At 47.8% G+C, this 16,781-nt stretch overlaps 1 protein-coding gene across 1 annotated transcript; it reads left to right on the top strand.

Moving 5' to 3' along the window:
* Nucleotides 1-336: 336 nt before the first annotated feature.
* On the top strand, nt 337-16,002 carry hdlbpb (high density lipoprotein binding protein b). Its single transcript, XM_053416364.1, has 28 exons — nt 337-447; nt 3,317-3,396; nt 4,580-4,681; nt 4,949-5,100; nt 5,266-5,481; nt 6,592-6,798; nt 7,079-7,294; nt 8,433-8,639; nt 8,762-8,869; nt 9,202-9,306; nt 9,676-9,754; nt 9,915-10,054; nt 10,148-10,252; nt 10,356-10,469; nt 10,584-10,670; nt 10,778-10,909; nt 11,002-11,220; nt 11,339-11,560; nt 11,667-11,885; nt 12,117-12,258; nt 12,474-12,607; nt 12,697-12,801; nt 12,945-13,079; nt 13,279-13,422; nt 13,546-13,725; nt 13,815-13,931; nt 14,054-14,212; nt 14,351-16,002. The coding sequence occupies exons 3-28, from the start codon at nt 4,606-4,608 to the stop codon at nt 14,441-14,443; spliced, it is 3,813 nt and encodes a 1,270-aa protein (XP_053272339.1). The 5' UTR covers nt 337-447; nt 3,317-3,396; nt 4,580-4,605; the 3' UTR covers nt 14,444-16,002.
* The last annotated feature ends 779 nt before the right edge of the window (nt 16,003-16,781 follow it).

Genomic DNA, 16,781 nt, shown 5'->3' on the forward strand with positions numbered 1-16,781 from the left:
ATATATATTTCGTGGTTAACCAGTTTATTTAGTGACACATGAGCTGTAGATAACTTGGAGAAGTTCTGTGCCTCCTGCAGAGCGCACCAGTCCCGTTATGAATGAGAAGTAGACCCGGTCGCTCTGATGGACGTGACACGCTTACGGGACCTGATCACTTTACACCCGCTTCCATTGATCCATCAACTAACGGTACACCGCGCGTGGGTCCAGGTCGGTGTAATCGACCATCAGCTTGGGTTGAGGGAGACACGCGCGGCGCGACGTGGGTCTATCTGACGTGGAGGCTCCCCGCTGCGCACAGATACTGCGGCATTTGCTCTAAACCCGGGTGTGCGCTCGTGTCCCTCCGCCGACAGAGGAAGTGCTCGCAGACCAATCACATCTGTGTTTACACCATCACCTGTCACACGCACACACACCCTCCGCTAGATTTCTCTCTGTCAGGTAGGAATCCGCTATTTATGTTTATTCTGCCTTTTTTATTCCCTAATTGTCCGGAGGGAGTGGGAGCCCTGGAGGTGGCGGGCGGACGAGCAGGTGCGTCCGGAGCGATCAGCGGCAGCAGCAGGCGGGGTTAGCCGGTTAGCTCCCCCGGTGCTAGCGGGGCTGGTTATCTCCCTGCTCCCTCCAGCCGATTATCAGAAAGTCCTTGCGCCTAATCATCCCCGTGCTGAGGTCGGAGCGCCGCGCTAGCTTAGCCCGCGAGGCTAGCGCGGCTTGGAGCGCGTTTTGGCTGCAGCTCGCCGGGCGTTCGAACCCTCCGAGCTAACATCCTCTTAGCTAGAAGGTGGAGGGATGCAGGTGGAGAGATGCTGGTGGTTCGGGCAGCACCGTGCACGGGTGGATTAGGGTCCCCCTCCCCGGTCCACGGTTCGTTAGCATCGGGAGGAGAGGGGGTGAACCCAGCGGTGTTGTTGGTCCCGGTTGTTCGCACGCACGCACCGAGCTCTTTGTTTCAGTTCCTCTCCTCCAAGTTTCCTCGCTCGATTGACATTTGTTTAGAAGAGCGAAGGAACAATAACTAAATTCACTCTTCTGATTAAATCAATCAAATGGATTTAAATCCAGCCGTTGGAATTGAAATGAAGAGGAATGTAAAAAAATCATGCTGCTTAAGTAAATCCATGCAAATCAGATCTAATGTAATTTAAATAATTATTAAGTAGAGGTGTTTTATTTATAACATTTAAAAAAAGGTAATAAGATTTGTATAAAGTCTTATTCTGCACTGTAATTATACATGTAGATGGATACATATATTGAATAAATGGTCTTAATATTTCTTGTTTATTTGTATAAGCCTTTATTTAATCAGATTAGTTTCTGTCAACAGTAAAAGTGAAGTCATCAGACAAACACATACATTAAAACTATCATATACAACTTACACACACACACAACCTGGTTTCAGGAGGTTTTACACTTCCTCGTCTTTTCTGTGTTTCTAAAGCAGGAAATCAGTCTGTAAATTATTTCATGCATCATTCACCAAAACACCTACAATCTCTCTCTCCTGGTTTAGTTTGGACTTTGGCAACAGCAAATCGAGAATGTCTCTGAAATGTTTTCTTGGTTGCATGCACAGTTGGCTCAGTAGACGTAAACACTTCAGTTTGTCTTTATAACAGACTGCAGAGATCTCCAGGTACTCAAGGATTGCTTTGGAATCACCAGGATATAAATCTGATCGACCAGATGTTTGCCACTTGAAGCTTGTCTGCATTTTTATTTTCACATTCATCCGCTTCTATCGTTTCCTCCACTGTTGACCGAGTAGAAGTAGTTTCTGCTGGAAGATCCTTCTTGCTGTGGGTTGTGTTGATCAGCGTGAGAATTGAGTGCTGCTCCCTTTTTTGAAACAGGATTCCATTCCATCCAGATGTGCATTTGGAAACACTTCCATGATCCGAGGAATTTAACAGTGATCATTTTTGCTGTAGTTGCTCCTTTCTCCCTCATAGTTGCTCCTCCTGCTCCTCCAAGCAGCACGGGCCATGGGTGCAGTGCTTTCTGCTGGAAGCCGTGCAGATGATGTTGTAGACTTGCAGCTTTTTGACACATTACTTTTTTCCCGACCTGAACCTTTATGGGAAGAATGAGACTCAACATTTCAAACGCTGTCCTGAGGCTCCACGTTAACCAGCATCATTAATATTGACACTTTCAGCGTTAAAGGCAAATTTCATTGAAAGACAACAATTTGTTTACATCAGCAATGAAGTCATCGATACTGAGGATTTGTCACCTTGAACCACATTTCATGCTTCTCCATCAGAGTTTCATGTTTCTCTTCGTCTTTCCTTTGATCACCCATAAAATCCACAAATATCTCTTTTTTTAAATCTCTGTTCAGAATCAGGAACGTGTTCTTCATCCAAAGTCAATTACGCAAGTTCATCTCTGTGAATACGCGCTCAGTTCGTTGATATCGTATCTATGCATTGGATTTTACGTGCAAAGTTACGTGCGCGACACATTTACACCAACGACCATTCCTTTAGCTGGAGGTGTCGCTACACACATACCTTTGCGTGGCAGCCCGACGTGCAGGTGTTCAGAAGTTGCGTTTTTCCTCCGTGCGTGATCCGCAGCTCCGGTGCGCACGCGCAGAAATCCCACGCTGTCCTCGATGAAGCTGCTGTGGACTTATTGCAGTCACCACGTTGCCAATCCAAAGAAGCCATTACGGTTACTGATTAATTGTGTTTAAATGTTTTTGACGCGTGCAGAAAAGTGTCCAGCTTCCAAAACAACAATCCACTTCCTGTTGCCCTCAAACAACTTAGACACAAGAAATCCTAACCTTCCCTTTCGCAGCCATTACTCCCATTAACTGTTTGCGTCTTACCAGCAACACCTGTGTCAAGTGACCCCCCCATGATTACATGAACCTCATGCCTCATTGACAGCGACTCAACGCCCCCTAGTGGTGGGAGGTTTAACAAAACAAAACAATAACAACTCTTACAATCAGTCTTTGGTCACACAGCAGGAGTCTGTGATAAGTTACAGATCAGGGTGTTCACAAAGTAGGACCCTTTGTGAACTCAGTGTAAAACAACATGGGGCTGAAGAGATGTATTATTTTTAAAAGTTAAAAAACTCTCAGGGCCGTTTTAATACATGACCGGATAACGCAGTGACCATTGGTGGAGAGATGTGGACGAGGGAGGGGAGAGGGAGTCAGACCCACACTGTGCGAGGTGCACTGCGGTGTGGGTGTTTACAGTATCAACCCAGTGTCTGTGCCAGTAGAGCCTTTCTGGGTTTCAACATGTTCACCGCTCGTCTTGTTTCCTCCCCGTGCATCCAGGAGCTGAACCACACACTCACACTGAAGCGACCGCGGTAGCCACTAACTGGACGGACTCTCTGGCAATTGACCCTTTGCAGGTAAGTCTGGATTGCTCTGTTCCGTGGACTAAGCTACTGCTGCTTGAGCTCAGAGCTTACACTGAGCCTTACTGTATATTTTGTGTTTTATTCCGCCACATCCCTCTTGCACTCTTTTCCTACCGCTCCCTCTCTCTTCTGTGAGGCAGCGTCTCCTCTGGATTTCACATGACATCTTATAATCTGACTTCACACCGGGAGCAAACACAAAAACACCTCAAGAGAATAAAAGAAACCCCAGCGGAACATTTCATAGATTTGAGATAAAGACACAAAGTCCCTGTTGTGCTCAGCCCGAAGCATCACACAACAGATCAGCACATGAATTTGCATGCCTGGTTATGAAAAACATCTCCGCTGTCGGCACAAACATAAAATAATATTGAATAGAAGTAAGTGTCATCGTGAAACAATGATAACTTCACAACGTGAGTTTAACTAGAAAAACAAGGGAGAGACATAAGAGACTTGATTTCTCTCGTCAGCCGTTAATTGGAGATTCATTTTGATGAGGAGCTCGTAAACGTTTGGTTTTTAGACATTCAAGCTATTTTTTATTTGCTTATAAAAACAAAACAATATTCTCCCTGAATTCCCAAGGCTGTGTTTGCTTTCACAGAGCTGGTCTCTCGTGCTCAGTCCTTCGAGCAGATTTTGTTTATTTTTCGGGGGGATTTCACTCTTTAAAAAAACGCTCATGCAAAACACGGTTGACCTGCTGTAGGATAAACGTAACCTGACAAGATCCTGTGATTCTGCCTCACGTAGGAATGTGAGCATCAGTTGTTTATTAGCGGGGGGGGGGGGGCAGCTCTGTGTGTGTGACTTGTGATAACCCTCTGCCCCCTGAGGCTTTGTGTATCACTGTGTGTTTTTCTGAGGCCGGTGGAAGTGTTAATTGAGCACCTCAGGTTGCGGGGGGGGGGGGTGCTGCCTCAGTGGCAGACTATCAATACCACAGAGGCGACCTCGAGCTTCAGGAGAGAATAGACAGCAGCTCATTCAAGGGAGGGACAACACAAGACACACTTAGAAGTGGCGCTTCTGTCTGTGTTCTCCGACTGTGCCGTCAGTTCTCGGTGAATATGACATTTCGTGCAGATGCAGCAGCTGATCGTCTCCTCAGAGGTAATAGGGTCTAAGTTATTCTTGTTTTTTGTTCACCATCCTTCTCCCCGTTCAGTGGAATAGCGGAATAAGTCTTGGACCATGAGCTCAGTGGCAGTGTTGACCCCGGAGAGCTTTGCGGAGCATCGCAGCGGCCTCAAGGACCAGGACCTCACAGGTAACGTCTACTTACCTCTTTTTACTTTAGAGCCACCCATCAGCCCAAAAGATTAGGGAAAGGAATTTAGATTTTCTCTTACTTGTCGTTATGCATTTGCTTGTTTCTTTTTATCCTGTATGTGATGTTATCTAGAAACAGGTTTTATCAGCATCTTTCTTTTCATCTCGGTCTTATACTCGATCTTGTTTTCATTCTTACGTGCACTCTGTTTTTCTTCCTTCATCTTTACCTTTTTTTTTTTATATCTTGATCTCTCCGGGCCAGGCTGCGTCCCGGAGGATGAGGCCTACATCCCCACCTACCTGGAGGCCTTCCCCCCGCTGCCGGAGAAGGGAGCACCAGGGGAGAAGACCGGGGAGCCGGCTGCAGCGTGGGGCGGCAAGATCAGGCCCATCAAAGCCTCTGTCATCACCCAGGTCAGTCAAGCAGCCACTGAGGAAAGAAGAACATTGCTTTCAGTTTCTGCTTTGCAAACTTCATCGCTACCACACGTCAAACATTTATCTGCTTAAATTTGGACCTATTTCAATGCTGTTAAATCTGCTCAATCCCTTGTGCACCTCCTCCTGCTCCGTCCCCAGGTTTTCCACGTGCCCCTGGAGGAGCGGCGCTACAAGGACAACAGCCAGTTCGGGGAGGGCGAGGAGGCCAAAGTGTGTCTGGAGATCATGCAGCGGACGGGGGCCCACATCGAGCTGTCCCTGGCCAAAGACCAAGGCCTGTCCATCATGGTCACGGGAAAACTGGAATCTGTCATGAAGGCTCGCAAGGAAATTGTAGCTCGCCTGCAGACTCAGGTAAATCCATGTCTGCCAAGGAGATGATGTTTGTCTGATTGTTGGTCAGTAGGATGACGCAAAAACTACCAAACCAATTTTCTTGAAATTTGGTTGAAAGATGTATTTTAATCCCTAGTTTCAATGATTTCTGAGGGAATAGTTCATTGATTTTTATTGAGAAACATCCGGCTTATTTAGGGAACTGATATGAATTAATGGGAATGTTTGGCCTTGGGGAAGGTTCCCTCTCTATTTTTTGTTGTGTTTATATAATGTCAAAATACTTCATGTTGTGGTGCACAAAGTTTTCTTGCCTCGATCTGTTGGGTTACATAAGCAGATAATTAAAACACAATGCATCCCATTATAATATGGGATGGAATCGGAAACTACCAATGAAGCAGCAAGTACAAGCTTAGAAAGGTTCAATCAGTGCATGGCTACTCCTAGCTTGGAGTTGTGATATTGCAAGTTTTACTTCACAGTTGTAGTTGTGCGTGCTGGTACAGTTTGTATTTATAGAGATGTTAAATCCTCATTAGCTTGACAGAAATGTAGTTTTGCAAGTTTTTTTTTTTACGTCCCGATAATGGATACCTCTGGAAACTACTGCAGGGCAGGAGAGCGCCACCGCTTCAGCTGACGAATGGGACCCGACAAGTTTTAACGCGGCAATCTTTTACTTTAATCTGTGTTTCTCAGTTTTTCTCTGTCACGGTTCTTAATTTTGAGGAGATGGCTCCGTCCACACATAAACAAGGAGGCTGAGGAATTAGCAGCAGAGAGAAAAAACCCGAGTTGCTTCCAGGGTCGGACATTTTGGCAAAGAAAAAGTTGAGGTGAAAAATGACCGTCAGCTCCCGAGGGCGGCCTCTGTGGGCTTCAGTCGGCAAACGTGCTGATTTCCACTTCAGTGGGTTCACAGAGGTTCACCTGTTTAGCTGAGCTGCAGTTTTAGAAAAATAGAATCCTTCCTCTTTTTCTTTCCCTTCTGTGTGAGCACTTTATGAGAAAACCTGCATCTTATGTGGGAAACTGAACCGTGTCTGAACCTTTATAGATATTTAAATAATCAGAATAAAATCAGTTTTATTGCTCTGGATCACCTTCTCCCTCTTACCTCTCCAGGCCTCGGCCACGGTGGCCATCCCCAAGGAGCACCATCGGTTTGTCATCGGCAAGAACGGCGAGAAGCTGCAGGAGCTGGAGCTGAAGACGGCCACGAAGATCGCTATTCCACGACCCGACGACCCCAGCACCAACATCCGCATCACCGGCACCAAGGAGGGCATCGAGAAGGCTCGCCACGAGATCCTGCTCATCCACGCGGAACAGGTCGGCATCAAGCTGTGGTGTGATTTTAAAAAAAAAGGGAGTAGGTTAAGAGTACAGGGATAAATGCATGTTAATGATTTTGGTTTCTTTCCCACTCATGAAGGATGAAACTGTCTCTTTATACATAATTAATCGTACTCTTGATAGAATATTGGATCGCTTCTTGACACTCCCGCCTCTCTAATCGCCAAAGTCTCATTTCGGTATCTTTGAAAAACCCAATATTTACATATTCTGTTGTCTGACCGAGTGATTACCGCCTCACACACCCACTCACCAGGACAAGCGTGCGGTGGAGCGTCTGTCCCTGGAGAAGGCCTTCCACCCCTTCATCGCCGGCGCCCACAACCGGCTGGTGCAGGAGCTGAGCCAGGAGACCGGCGCCCGCATCAGCATCCCGCCGCCGAGCCTGCCCAAGGACGAGATCGTCATCACCGGGGAGAAGGAGGCCGTGGCCCTGGCGGTGAACCGCATTCGAGCCATCTACGAGGACAAGGTACTGCCCTGCTGGTTCAACCATGATATCGGCCGAAGCGCTGCCGCCAACAAAATGATCTCACTCTGCAAACGAACCATGATTTGGTTCAGTGTGATCCAGGGCGTTCTCCGAGCCACTTTTCACACTCATTATTTTAAGGGTCAGACCAAATGTAGAAGGTGAGAAGGTCAGGATCGAACAAGGTATGTGTGAAAGCTCCCACAGCTGTGATATTCATATGTGAAAAGGCAATTTTTGTATCTAGCTGTGGAATCTGGTTGTTGAATTTAAGGGGGAAATCTGGACCTTTGTCTCAGTCTCTTCTGGCAAAACTGGCAAATCCTTAAATGCAATTTGTGTCGTCACATCTGAATCGAAAATATCAGTTAATTTGCATCTTCTAAAATTCTCTTTGCTGCTACTTTACTCCATTTTCTGTCTATAATCCTTTTAGGAAGGGCTGAATATATTTTCATTTTATCAACCAGTCTGGTGATGATTATTTCAACCGATGTTTTTTGGCTCTTTTTCATCCAAATTTCAAATCTTCTAAATTAAGAAAAACACCAAAAATTCTCAATGGAGACACGGAACAAAACACAGAATCAAAAACAAGGAGTAAACCCAAACAGTGGAGCAGCAGGTGGTAGACAGATCCTCTCCACGGCCTAGATCCTAAACCTCCTCTATCATAAAACATGTTTGATACAGTTAGACAACCTGTTTGTATGTGTGTGTGTGTGTGTGTTTTTGGAATGACAAGCTTTCTATCAACGCCGCTAGAACCTATTAAAGATGGACGGATGAAGTGCGGAGAGGAAGTGTGTGTTTGTGTGTGTGTGTGCAGCAGATAAGCGCCGGGGACGGGCGAGCCGGAGATAATGCGGAGAGAAAATTGGATTTTACCCGGGAACAACAGGATGAGAATGCTAATGCAATTTAGCTCATATGTATGAGAGGAGAAAACAAATGAATTTCCTCTGTTGCCTTCGTGCTTTCACTCACTCGCTCTCCTCGCTGCCCTCTTGCTCGACCTCTGTCTGTTTGTTTCTCTTTCTTACCCTCTTTTTCACTTCAGCTCCTATCTGTTGTGTTCTTTCCACTTCCTGTTCTTGTCATTTGCTTATCACAATCCTGTAATCCCCCCCCCCCACAGAAGAGGAAGACCACCACCATCTCGGTGGAGGTGAAGAAATCTCAGCACAAGTACATCATCGGTCCGAAGGGCAACACCCTGCAGGAGATCCTGGAGACCACGGGGGTGTCCGTGGAGATGCCTCCTCTGGACTCCTGCTCGGAGACCATCATCCTCAGGGGGGAGCCCGACAAACTGGGACCAGCACTCACACAGGTCTACGCCAAGGTGAGGAGGAGAGGGGGGGGGGGAGTGTGGGACATGCTCTTCCAATATCAATGCCGTTAAAATAACTGGAATCGAGGGATACGTTTTGAATGGTGGTTTTTTTGGTGTGTGTGTGTGTGCAGGCCAAGAGCGTGATGGTGGTGGAGGTCACCGCTCCGGCCTGGCTGCACCGATTCATCATTGGCAAGAAAGGGCAGAACATCGGGCGGATCACACATCAGCTACCACGGGTAAGAGGGAGAGCAAAAAGAGGAGATCAGCCGAGATGAAACACACAAATCCCACATGCAGCAACATGACAAGGCGGCGTGTGCGACCTTCCGTGTTGTAGAAGTAAAAAACAGTATTTCAGTGCTTCACGTAGGAGGTGAGGAGGGAGGAGGAGCTGGCAGCAGAGAGTGACAGCAGCTTGGCAGAGGAGACTTAAAGCTGGAAACTGAGACGTGTTTATTGAGCTTTGGGATTTAGGAGAATCGACACAAAGTCGGGCGGGACAAGCGGCTCTTTGATCGAGTGTTCTCTGTGTGTTTGTGTGTGTGTGTGTGTGTGTGTGTGTTTTTAGGTGCACATCGAATTTACAGACGGTGAAGAGCGCATCAGTCTGGAGGGGCCGACGGAGGAGGTGGAGCTGGCTCAGGCCCAGCTACAGGAGATCATCAAGGACCTGGTTGGTGCTCGTTCATTCATTCATTCATTCATCAGCCTCTTTTTAACAAAAGCTCCGGCACAGAACGTGAACCAACCAAAGGCTGGTCCAACATCTGAGAAGGACCTCGGTGAAGTTTCTCTACATAGTGTCGGTTTAAAGAACTTGTATAAAGAAAATATGAACTCCGGAGATTTAAGTGAAATGTCCGAGTCAGTTGCTCCCCAAGGGAAATATCTGGAGTGAGAATACGGTGTCCTGTCTCACCCGGATGATCTTCTGCTCACGTTCCTCATATTAGAAACAGCAGAGAAGAGACAGATTCAGTTCTGCACCATGTTGTACCTTAACAAAGTCTGTGAAACATCTGAAATCTCCCTGTTTGTTCAGCTGGTGAGGATGGACTACACTGAGGTCATCATAGACCAGCGCTTCCACAGACACCTCATCGGGAAGAACGGAGCAAACAGTGAGTGAACTGGGGCAGCTGCAGTGCTGGGAGGAAAGTTTCACAGCATAAAGTATAGAGATGTAGGAGGCTGGTGTTTGATCCCAAAGAGATGTAGGTTGCAATGTCACTGTTACATCACATCATCCATCTCCCTCCCTCCTGTCCCCCCCCTCTGCAGTCAATCGGATCAAGGAGCAGTACAAAGTGTCGGTGCGGATCCCCCAGGACTCGGAGCGAAGTGGTCTGGTCCGGATCGAGGGAGACCCGAAAGGCGTCCAGCTGGCGCGCAGGGAACTCATCGAGATGGTCCAGAGGATGGTGAGAGGCGGAGCTCTGCGTTGTACCATGTGACCTAACGCCCCCCACAAAAGCCTCTTATCGCTTATGTTGACGCTTCTCTCCCGTTCTCAGGAAAACGAACGCACCAAAGATCTGATCGTGGAGCAGAAGCTCCATCGGACAATCATCGGCCAGAAGGGAGAGAAGATAAAAGAAGTTCGAGATAAGTTCCCCGAGGTGAGTGTCCTCCCCCCCTCCCCCCCTCCCCCCGGACGCTTTATCTCTCTTCCTCCTCATCGTTAAATAACAAAGTGACGAGCGTTATCTCCTCTCCCTCCAGGTCATCATCAACTTCCCCGACCCGGCGCAGAAGAGTGACATCGTGCAGCTGAGAGGGCCGAAGAACGAGGTGGAGAAATGTGCCAAGTTCCTCCAGAAGGTCATCGCGGACCTGGTACGAGCCTCTGCTTCCTGTCACTGCTCCATCTCAGTCGCTCTTCTTCTTCTTCTTCTTCTTCTTCTTCTTCTTCTTCTTGACTTCACAGCAGCAGCGTTCTTTCTTTTGCAGATCGAGAGCAGCTTCTCGCTCTCCGTTCCCATCTTCAAGCAGTTTCACAAAAACATCATCGGTAAGGGCGGCGCCAACATCAAAAAGGTGAGACTTACATGTTTGACCAAAGTCACTTGGAATGATTCGAGTCTCACAAGCTACACAGGGATTTAACATCAATATATATCATAATTTATTTGCTCCACCACCAGATCCGTGAAGAGACCAACACTAAGATCGACCTCCCGACCGAGAACAGCAACTCGGAGACGATCGTCATCACGGGCAAGAAGAGCAACTGTGAGGCGGCGAGAGAACGAATCCTCTCCATCCAGAGAGAGCTGGTGAGAGTTACTCATCTGCGCTGCTCACACGTTTTTTTTTCTGGGAACACAAATACATGATATCGTCCATCTGCCTCTCTTCACCTCACCAGGCGAACATCAAGGAGACGGAGGTCGCCATCCCAGCCAAACTGCACAACTCTCTGATCGGCTCCAAAGGCTGCCTGGTGCGCTCCGTCATGGAGGACTGCGGCGGCGTCCACATCCATTTCCCCTCGGAGGGCTCCGGCTCCGACAAGGTCACCATCAGGGGCCCCGTCGGAGAGGTGGAGAAGGCCAAGAAGCAGCTGCTGCAGCTGGCTGAGGAGAAGGTTGGTGGGAGGTTCTGACTTCAAATGACTCAGACGTGAGAAGCTGCAAAGAGAAGGGGAACAGAAGACAAATACTAACATCCTCCTTCATGTCCTCTTTCCTTCCCACGCTTTTCAGCAAGTCAACAACTTCACCGCTGAGCTGCAGGCGAAACCAGAGTACCATAAATTCTTGATCGGCCGCGGGGGGGCGAACATCCGGCGCGTGCGAGACAGAACGGGGGCGAGGATCATCTTCCCGTCTCCAGACGACACGGAGCAGGAGCTGATCACCATCGTGGGGAAGGAGGAGGCCGTCCGTCACGCCCAGAGGGAACTGGAGAGTCTGGTGAAAAACCTGGTGATCACACACTGTTCATTCTAATCTCCAACAATCACCAGTGTCATATTTAGAAAAATCTCCTTTTTGAATCCAAACACTTTTCTGATCCTCCTCCTTCCTCCAGGACGACGTGGTGGAGGACACCATGGTTGTGGACGTCCGCCACCACCGGCACTTTGTGTGCCGGAGAGGCCAGGTGCTGCGGGAGCTGGCGGAGGAGTACGGCGGCGTGGCCGTGAGCTTCCCTCGCACGGGGGCCAACAGCCAGCGGGTCACCCTGAAGGGAGCCAAGGACTGCGTGGAGGCCGCCAAGAAACGCATCCAGGAGATCATCGAGGACCTGGTCAGACACCTTCCAGAGATTCAATGACTTTTGGCGATAGATATCTGTAATCTTCAATATCCATGTTCAGGTCAAAGCTAAATCTAAATAGTCTAATGTGATTCTTGCCAGTTCTCCTGAAGCTCTGTGTTGTGTTTGGTGTCGGCACCGTTGTCACCCAGCTGTGTCCTCCTCCTCCTCCTCTCACCCCCTCCCCTCCCCTCTCTCTCTCTCTCTCTCTCTCTGGAGCAGGAGTCCCAGGTGAGCGTGGAGGTTGCCATCCCTCAGCGCTACCACCGCGCCATCATGGGGCCCAAAGGCTGCCGCATTCAGCTCATCACCCGGGAGCACGAGGTTCAGATCAAGTTCCCCGAGAGGGACGACAGCGCCGCAGGTCAGAAACACAACACGCAGAGGAACAGTAGCTACAGCTGTGACACTTGCACAGAGAGAACACAGCTCTCTGCAGGTACAGGGTCTCTGATATGTTGTTACTCCATGCACACAGTATTTACCATTTATTACTTAATAACGGTTAGTAATGCAACTAAAGAAAATGTACTCAACCAATTTTTATTGTATTGTGTTGTGATCTTTTTTTCCTGGTAGTTTCAGGTCAGGAGCCTCCACCACAGGAAAATGGTGAAGTCAGTCCAGAGGCGGAGTTCGTCCCCCGCAAGTGTGACACCATCGTTATCTCTGGGCGGGCGGAGAAGTGTGAGCCGGCCAAAGCTGCCCTACTGGTGGGCCCCATGTTGTTCTGTCTCTCCCCCCCCCCCCCCCTACCTCTCTATCATCCTCTCTCTAATCTTGTTCCCGCCTCCTCCCTCAGGCGCTGGTGCCCATCACGGAGGAGGTGGAGGTGTCGTACGAGCTGCATCGCTACATCATCGGTCAGAAGGGCAGTGGAATCAGGAAGATGATGGAGGAGTACGAGGTGAGCTCACACTCTGGCGCCATCTTCTGGCCAAGAGACAACACGCCGCTGTCGGACACACGCTTGGATATTGTGATGAATTAAACTCACGTGCACGGAAGAGACAGTGTTAGTGATCCGGGATCGATTGTGTGCGCGTGCAGGTGAACATCTGGGTGCCGCAGCCTGAGAAGCAGCTGGATGTGATCAAGGTGACGGGTCTGGAGGCCAACGTGGAGCGAGCCAAGCTGGGTCTGCTGGAGAGGGTGAAGGACCTGCAGGCCGAGCAGGAGGACAGAGTAAATGACCCATTCATCCATCTATCATCCATCTAGCTTCCAGTACACGTTGAATGGTTTTGAGCTGAAAATGAAAACACAAATATTCAGATTATTAACGCACTGGTCATTTTATTGCGTCCACAAGAGATCTCGAGACGTGTGAACATATCTGAGTGTTTGATATATCACTGAACCTCCCTGCTTGTTTTCCTCCCAGGCCCTGAGGAGCTTCAAGGTGACCTTGTCTGTGGATCCCAAATTTCATCCCAAGATCATCGGCCGCAAGGGAGCAGTCATCTCTCAAATCCGGAAAGACCACGACGTCAGCATCCAGTTCCCAGACAAAGGAGACGAGCAGCAGGTTTGTGCTTTTAACTCCTCGTTCCTCCTTCATCTGATCCAAAACCTTTCCTCTTCCTTCACCTATGTTTTCATGGATCTATCTTTTTATTTTTCCTTTCCGTCGCCCGACCTCCCCTCCCAGGATCTGATCGTGATCTCTGGGTACGAGCGGAACGTGGAGGAGGGGCGTCAGGCCATCCAGCAGCTGGTGGCCGAGTTGCAGGAGATGGTGAGTCAAGAGGTCCGCCTGGACCCGAGGACCCACGCTCGCATCATTGGCGCCCGGGGCAAGGCCATCCGCAAGCTGATGGAGGAGTTCAAGGTTGGATTTGTTTATATTTAAAGGCTGTACTCTGAGTTATATGTTCGTTATGGTTTAATTTTCTGAATCCTGAATATGTCTGTTTCCAGGTGGATATACGGTTTCCTCAGCCGGGCTCCGACGAGCCGGACAAGGTGACGGTGACGGGTCTTCCAGAGACGGTGGACAACGCCGTCGACCACCTGCTCAACCTGGAGGAGGAATATGTGAGAACAGCCTCAGCTCGGCCAAGATAGATTTAATATTCAGTGTTTCCATTCTGGCACAGAAGGTGATGGGCCTCAGTATCCAACAAGGATCTTCTCTCCTTTCTTCTCCTCTCTCTCAGATGCTCAGCGTAACAGAGACTGAGACCTTGGCTGCGTACATGAAGCCTCCGTCCCGCTGTGGAGGTGGAGGAGGCGCAGGAGGAGGGGACGATGGCAGCGGAGGTCCTGCTAAGGGCTTTGTGGTGCGGGACGCTCCCTGGAACGAATCAGGGGACAAGGTGGGGACGGGCTTCTGATCTCTTTAGTAATGTCTCCCTCAATGGGTTGAAAGAAGAAGCTTTGGACAGAAGCTGTGTAAAATGTAGATTAAAGAAAAGAGAAAGTAAAAACACTTTATTTCACTTTGTTTGTTTCAGGCTCCTGACATGAGCAGCGCGGAGGACTTCCCTACGTTTGGGACGAGCGTGGCCCCGAAGCAGACGTCCGCCTGGGGCCCCAAGAAGTTCTGAAGCTGCTCACGTGGAGGAAAAACAACAACAAAAAAATACTTCTGTAACGTAGACGAGAGACAAAACAGATCTCTAAACAAACTGCTGCTCGCCTTCCTTCCTTCCTCCTCCTCCTCCTCTCCTCCTTAGTGACCTCCCCTTGTCTCCTTTTTATCTGTAAACCCCCCTCGAACTTTCGTCCCACAACCAGCCACAAATGAATTATGGGAGAACCATCCACTTGTCCTCATCTGTCTCTCTTCTTGGTACCTCCATCTCCACAAGATAAAAAAAAAAGAACGTCCATAGTTTGGCTGTCCCGCTCTGCCTCCCGGGGTCGCACCCCCCCCCACACCCCTCTGCTGAACTCTCCCCTGACATGAACTATCAGAGTGAGTGAATCCTGGTGAGAGGAGTCAGAGTGCACTGGGGAAACTGGGAGCTAGGGGATCACGTGTCCAAGTTGCAAAAGCTAAATCTTGGAATTTTTTTGTAAGCTCAAAGAGAACAAGAGGGCAGCCTGTGTTTTACTGTTTGTAAACTACAGCATCTTTTAACTTACGGTTCTTTCCCTGCGTTTGTTTTTCTAGTGTGGTGCAGTAAGTAGTTGAGGCAACGACCTGTGTGAGTGTGAGTCGGCCTTAAAAAAAAAACAGCTGCTGTCGCCGACTCTGCAGGTTTTAATTTAAAAATCCCGGATCTGAAGATGTGGAAGCTTATTGTTTATAAATGTTTAATTTATTCAAGAAAGAAAACGGAGCCATTTGAATTGAAACTACTGTGATGATGAGTTTTTTTGTTTTTTTTTTTATATAAAAGCAATCACTGTAGCTTGAAGCTGACAAACTTGTGTTCGGGAGCGAATGTTGTGCTTCAGGGTTTTTGGAAAATGTTACAAGTTGTTGTGAGTGTACAAAGAACTTTTTTCGCTATTTTTTTAAAACTGTGGGATTTTATGTTGTTAGTTTCTGGCATATTTGAAAAAGACTGTATGTGTGTGTGTGTGTGGAAGTTAAGATGTATATTTGAATGAAGCTGAACCAAACTTTTACATCGTCTTTGTCAGTTTTGTGTGTCTCCTCTCAACGGAAACTCAACGAGTACACAATGCTGCTTCAAATCCATGATCTGGTTTCCTCTGGTCCCAGTGCTTCAGTGACATTTTGTAGCAAACACCTCCATTTCCCCTTTAACTCCCCTTTAACTCCCTTTTTCCAGTCCTGAGACTTTAAAAACTCAAACTGCGCTGTTCAGTTTCCCGCATCTCAATTAGGCTTCACCCCCGGTGGTCTTAAAGGAACCAGACCTTGCACACTTGTTGGTGTTCTGAGAAGATCGATACTGCTCTGATGTCCGGGTGGGAAGAGTCGGAGCTCAGGATTAAGACTGAAACCAGCAGGAAGAGTTCTGAGAAGAAGACATTAAAGGTTCAGTGTGTAAGATTTAGGTGAAAGGGATCTATTATAAAATAAGCCTAGTGATGTTTTCACTACTGTGTTCCGCCCAAATTGTATTCAATGTTGTTTTCTTTATCTTACAATGGGCTCTTTATATTTAAATAAATTATATTTACATCTGGAGCAGGTCCTCTTTTTACACCTTTTCAGTTTTTTTGACAACTGAAGCTGCCACGGGTTCTTTCATGCTTGGAAGTGAGGGTGAGGTGAGGGGGTGTTCAGCTGCAATATGCAACTTCACCACTAGGTGTCACTAAATTCTACACACTGAACCTTTAAGGCGTAAAGAAAACGTCTACAAACTCGTAAAACGCACACAAATTTTTACGCAATCTCGTTTGTGTAATTGGTATAGAAATAGAAATACTGCAATTTTTGGTTTTACAGAAAGTTATGTGCAAAGCATTTTTGGAGATAAACGATTATTGTGATTAAAGTAAAGTTGGATTTATTTTTTTCAGTTATGCTAACCGTTTCCTCATGTCCACGACTTTATGCTAAACTAGGCTAACTCACCCAGACGTGACAGCGGCATCCATCTTATCATTTAACGCTCAGAAAAGTAAATAACCACATTTCCCAGAATGTTTAAAGTGCTTGGAGTAAGAGAACAGCTCAAAGATTGCCTAAAATTAAAAACAAATAAATAAAAAAGAAGAAAACTCAGGGTCCGAGCTGTTACAGAAAGATTAGTGACCGACTATGCAACCCAACAGGATGATCCAGCAGATCCACAGTCTGTCACTGTGTGGTTTCGTTACTTCGAGTTTGTCTCTTTATCAAGTTGCTGATTCTCTCCATTCACTCACTTTCCAGCAGCCACCGATTCTGCAAAGAGAGAAAAAAACTAACAACCCACTATTGGCCTTAACGATCAATTAGTCTACAGCATTTAGGAAAGG

Source organism: Pleuronectes platessa, chromosome 23, assembly GCF_947347685.1.
Source record: "Pleuronectes platessa chromosome 23, fPlePla1.1, whole genome shotgun sequence".
Lineage (NCBI taxonomy): Eukaryota > Metazoa > Chordata > Actinopteri > Pleuronectiformes > Pleuronectidae > Pleuronectes > Pleuronectes platessa.

Bases quoted from the DNA above. Each gene is read 5' to 3' on its own strand.
- hdlbpb (XM_053416364.1), top strand. From the start codon at position 4,606: ATGAGCTCAGTGGCAGTGTTGACCCCGGAGAGCTTTGCGGAGCATCGC. The intron at 7,295-8,432 runs GTACTGCCCTGC...CCCCCCCCACAG, and splicing joins GAGCCATCTACGAGGACAAG to AAGAGGAAGACCACCACCAT. The intron at 8,870-9,201 runs GTAAGAGGGAGA...GTGTGTTTTTAG, and splicing joins TCACACATCAGCTACCACGG to GTGCACATCGAATTTACAGA.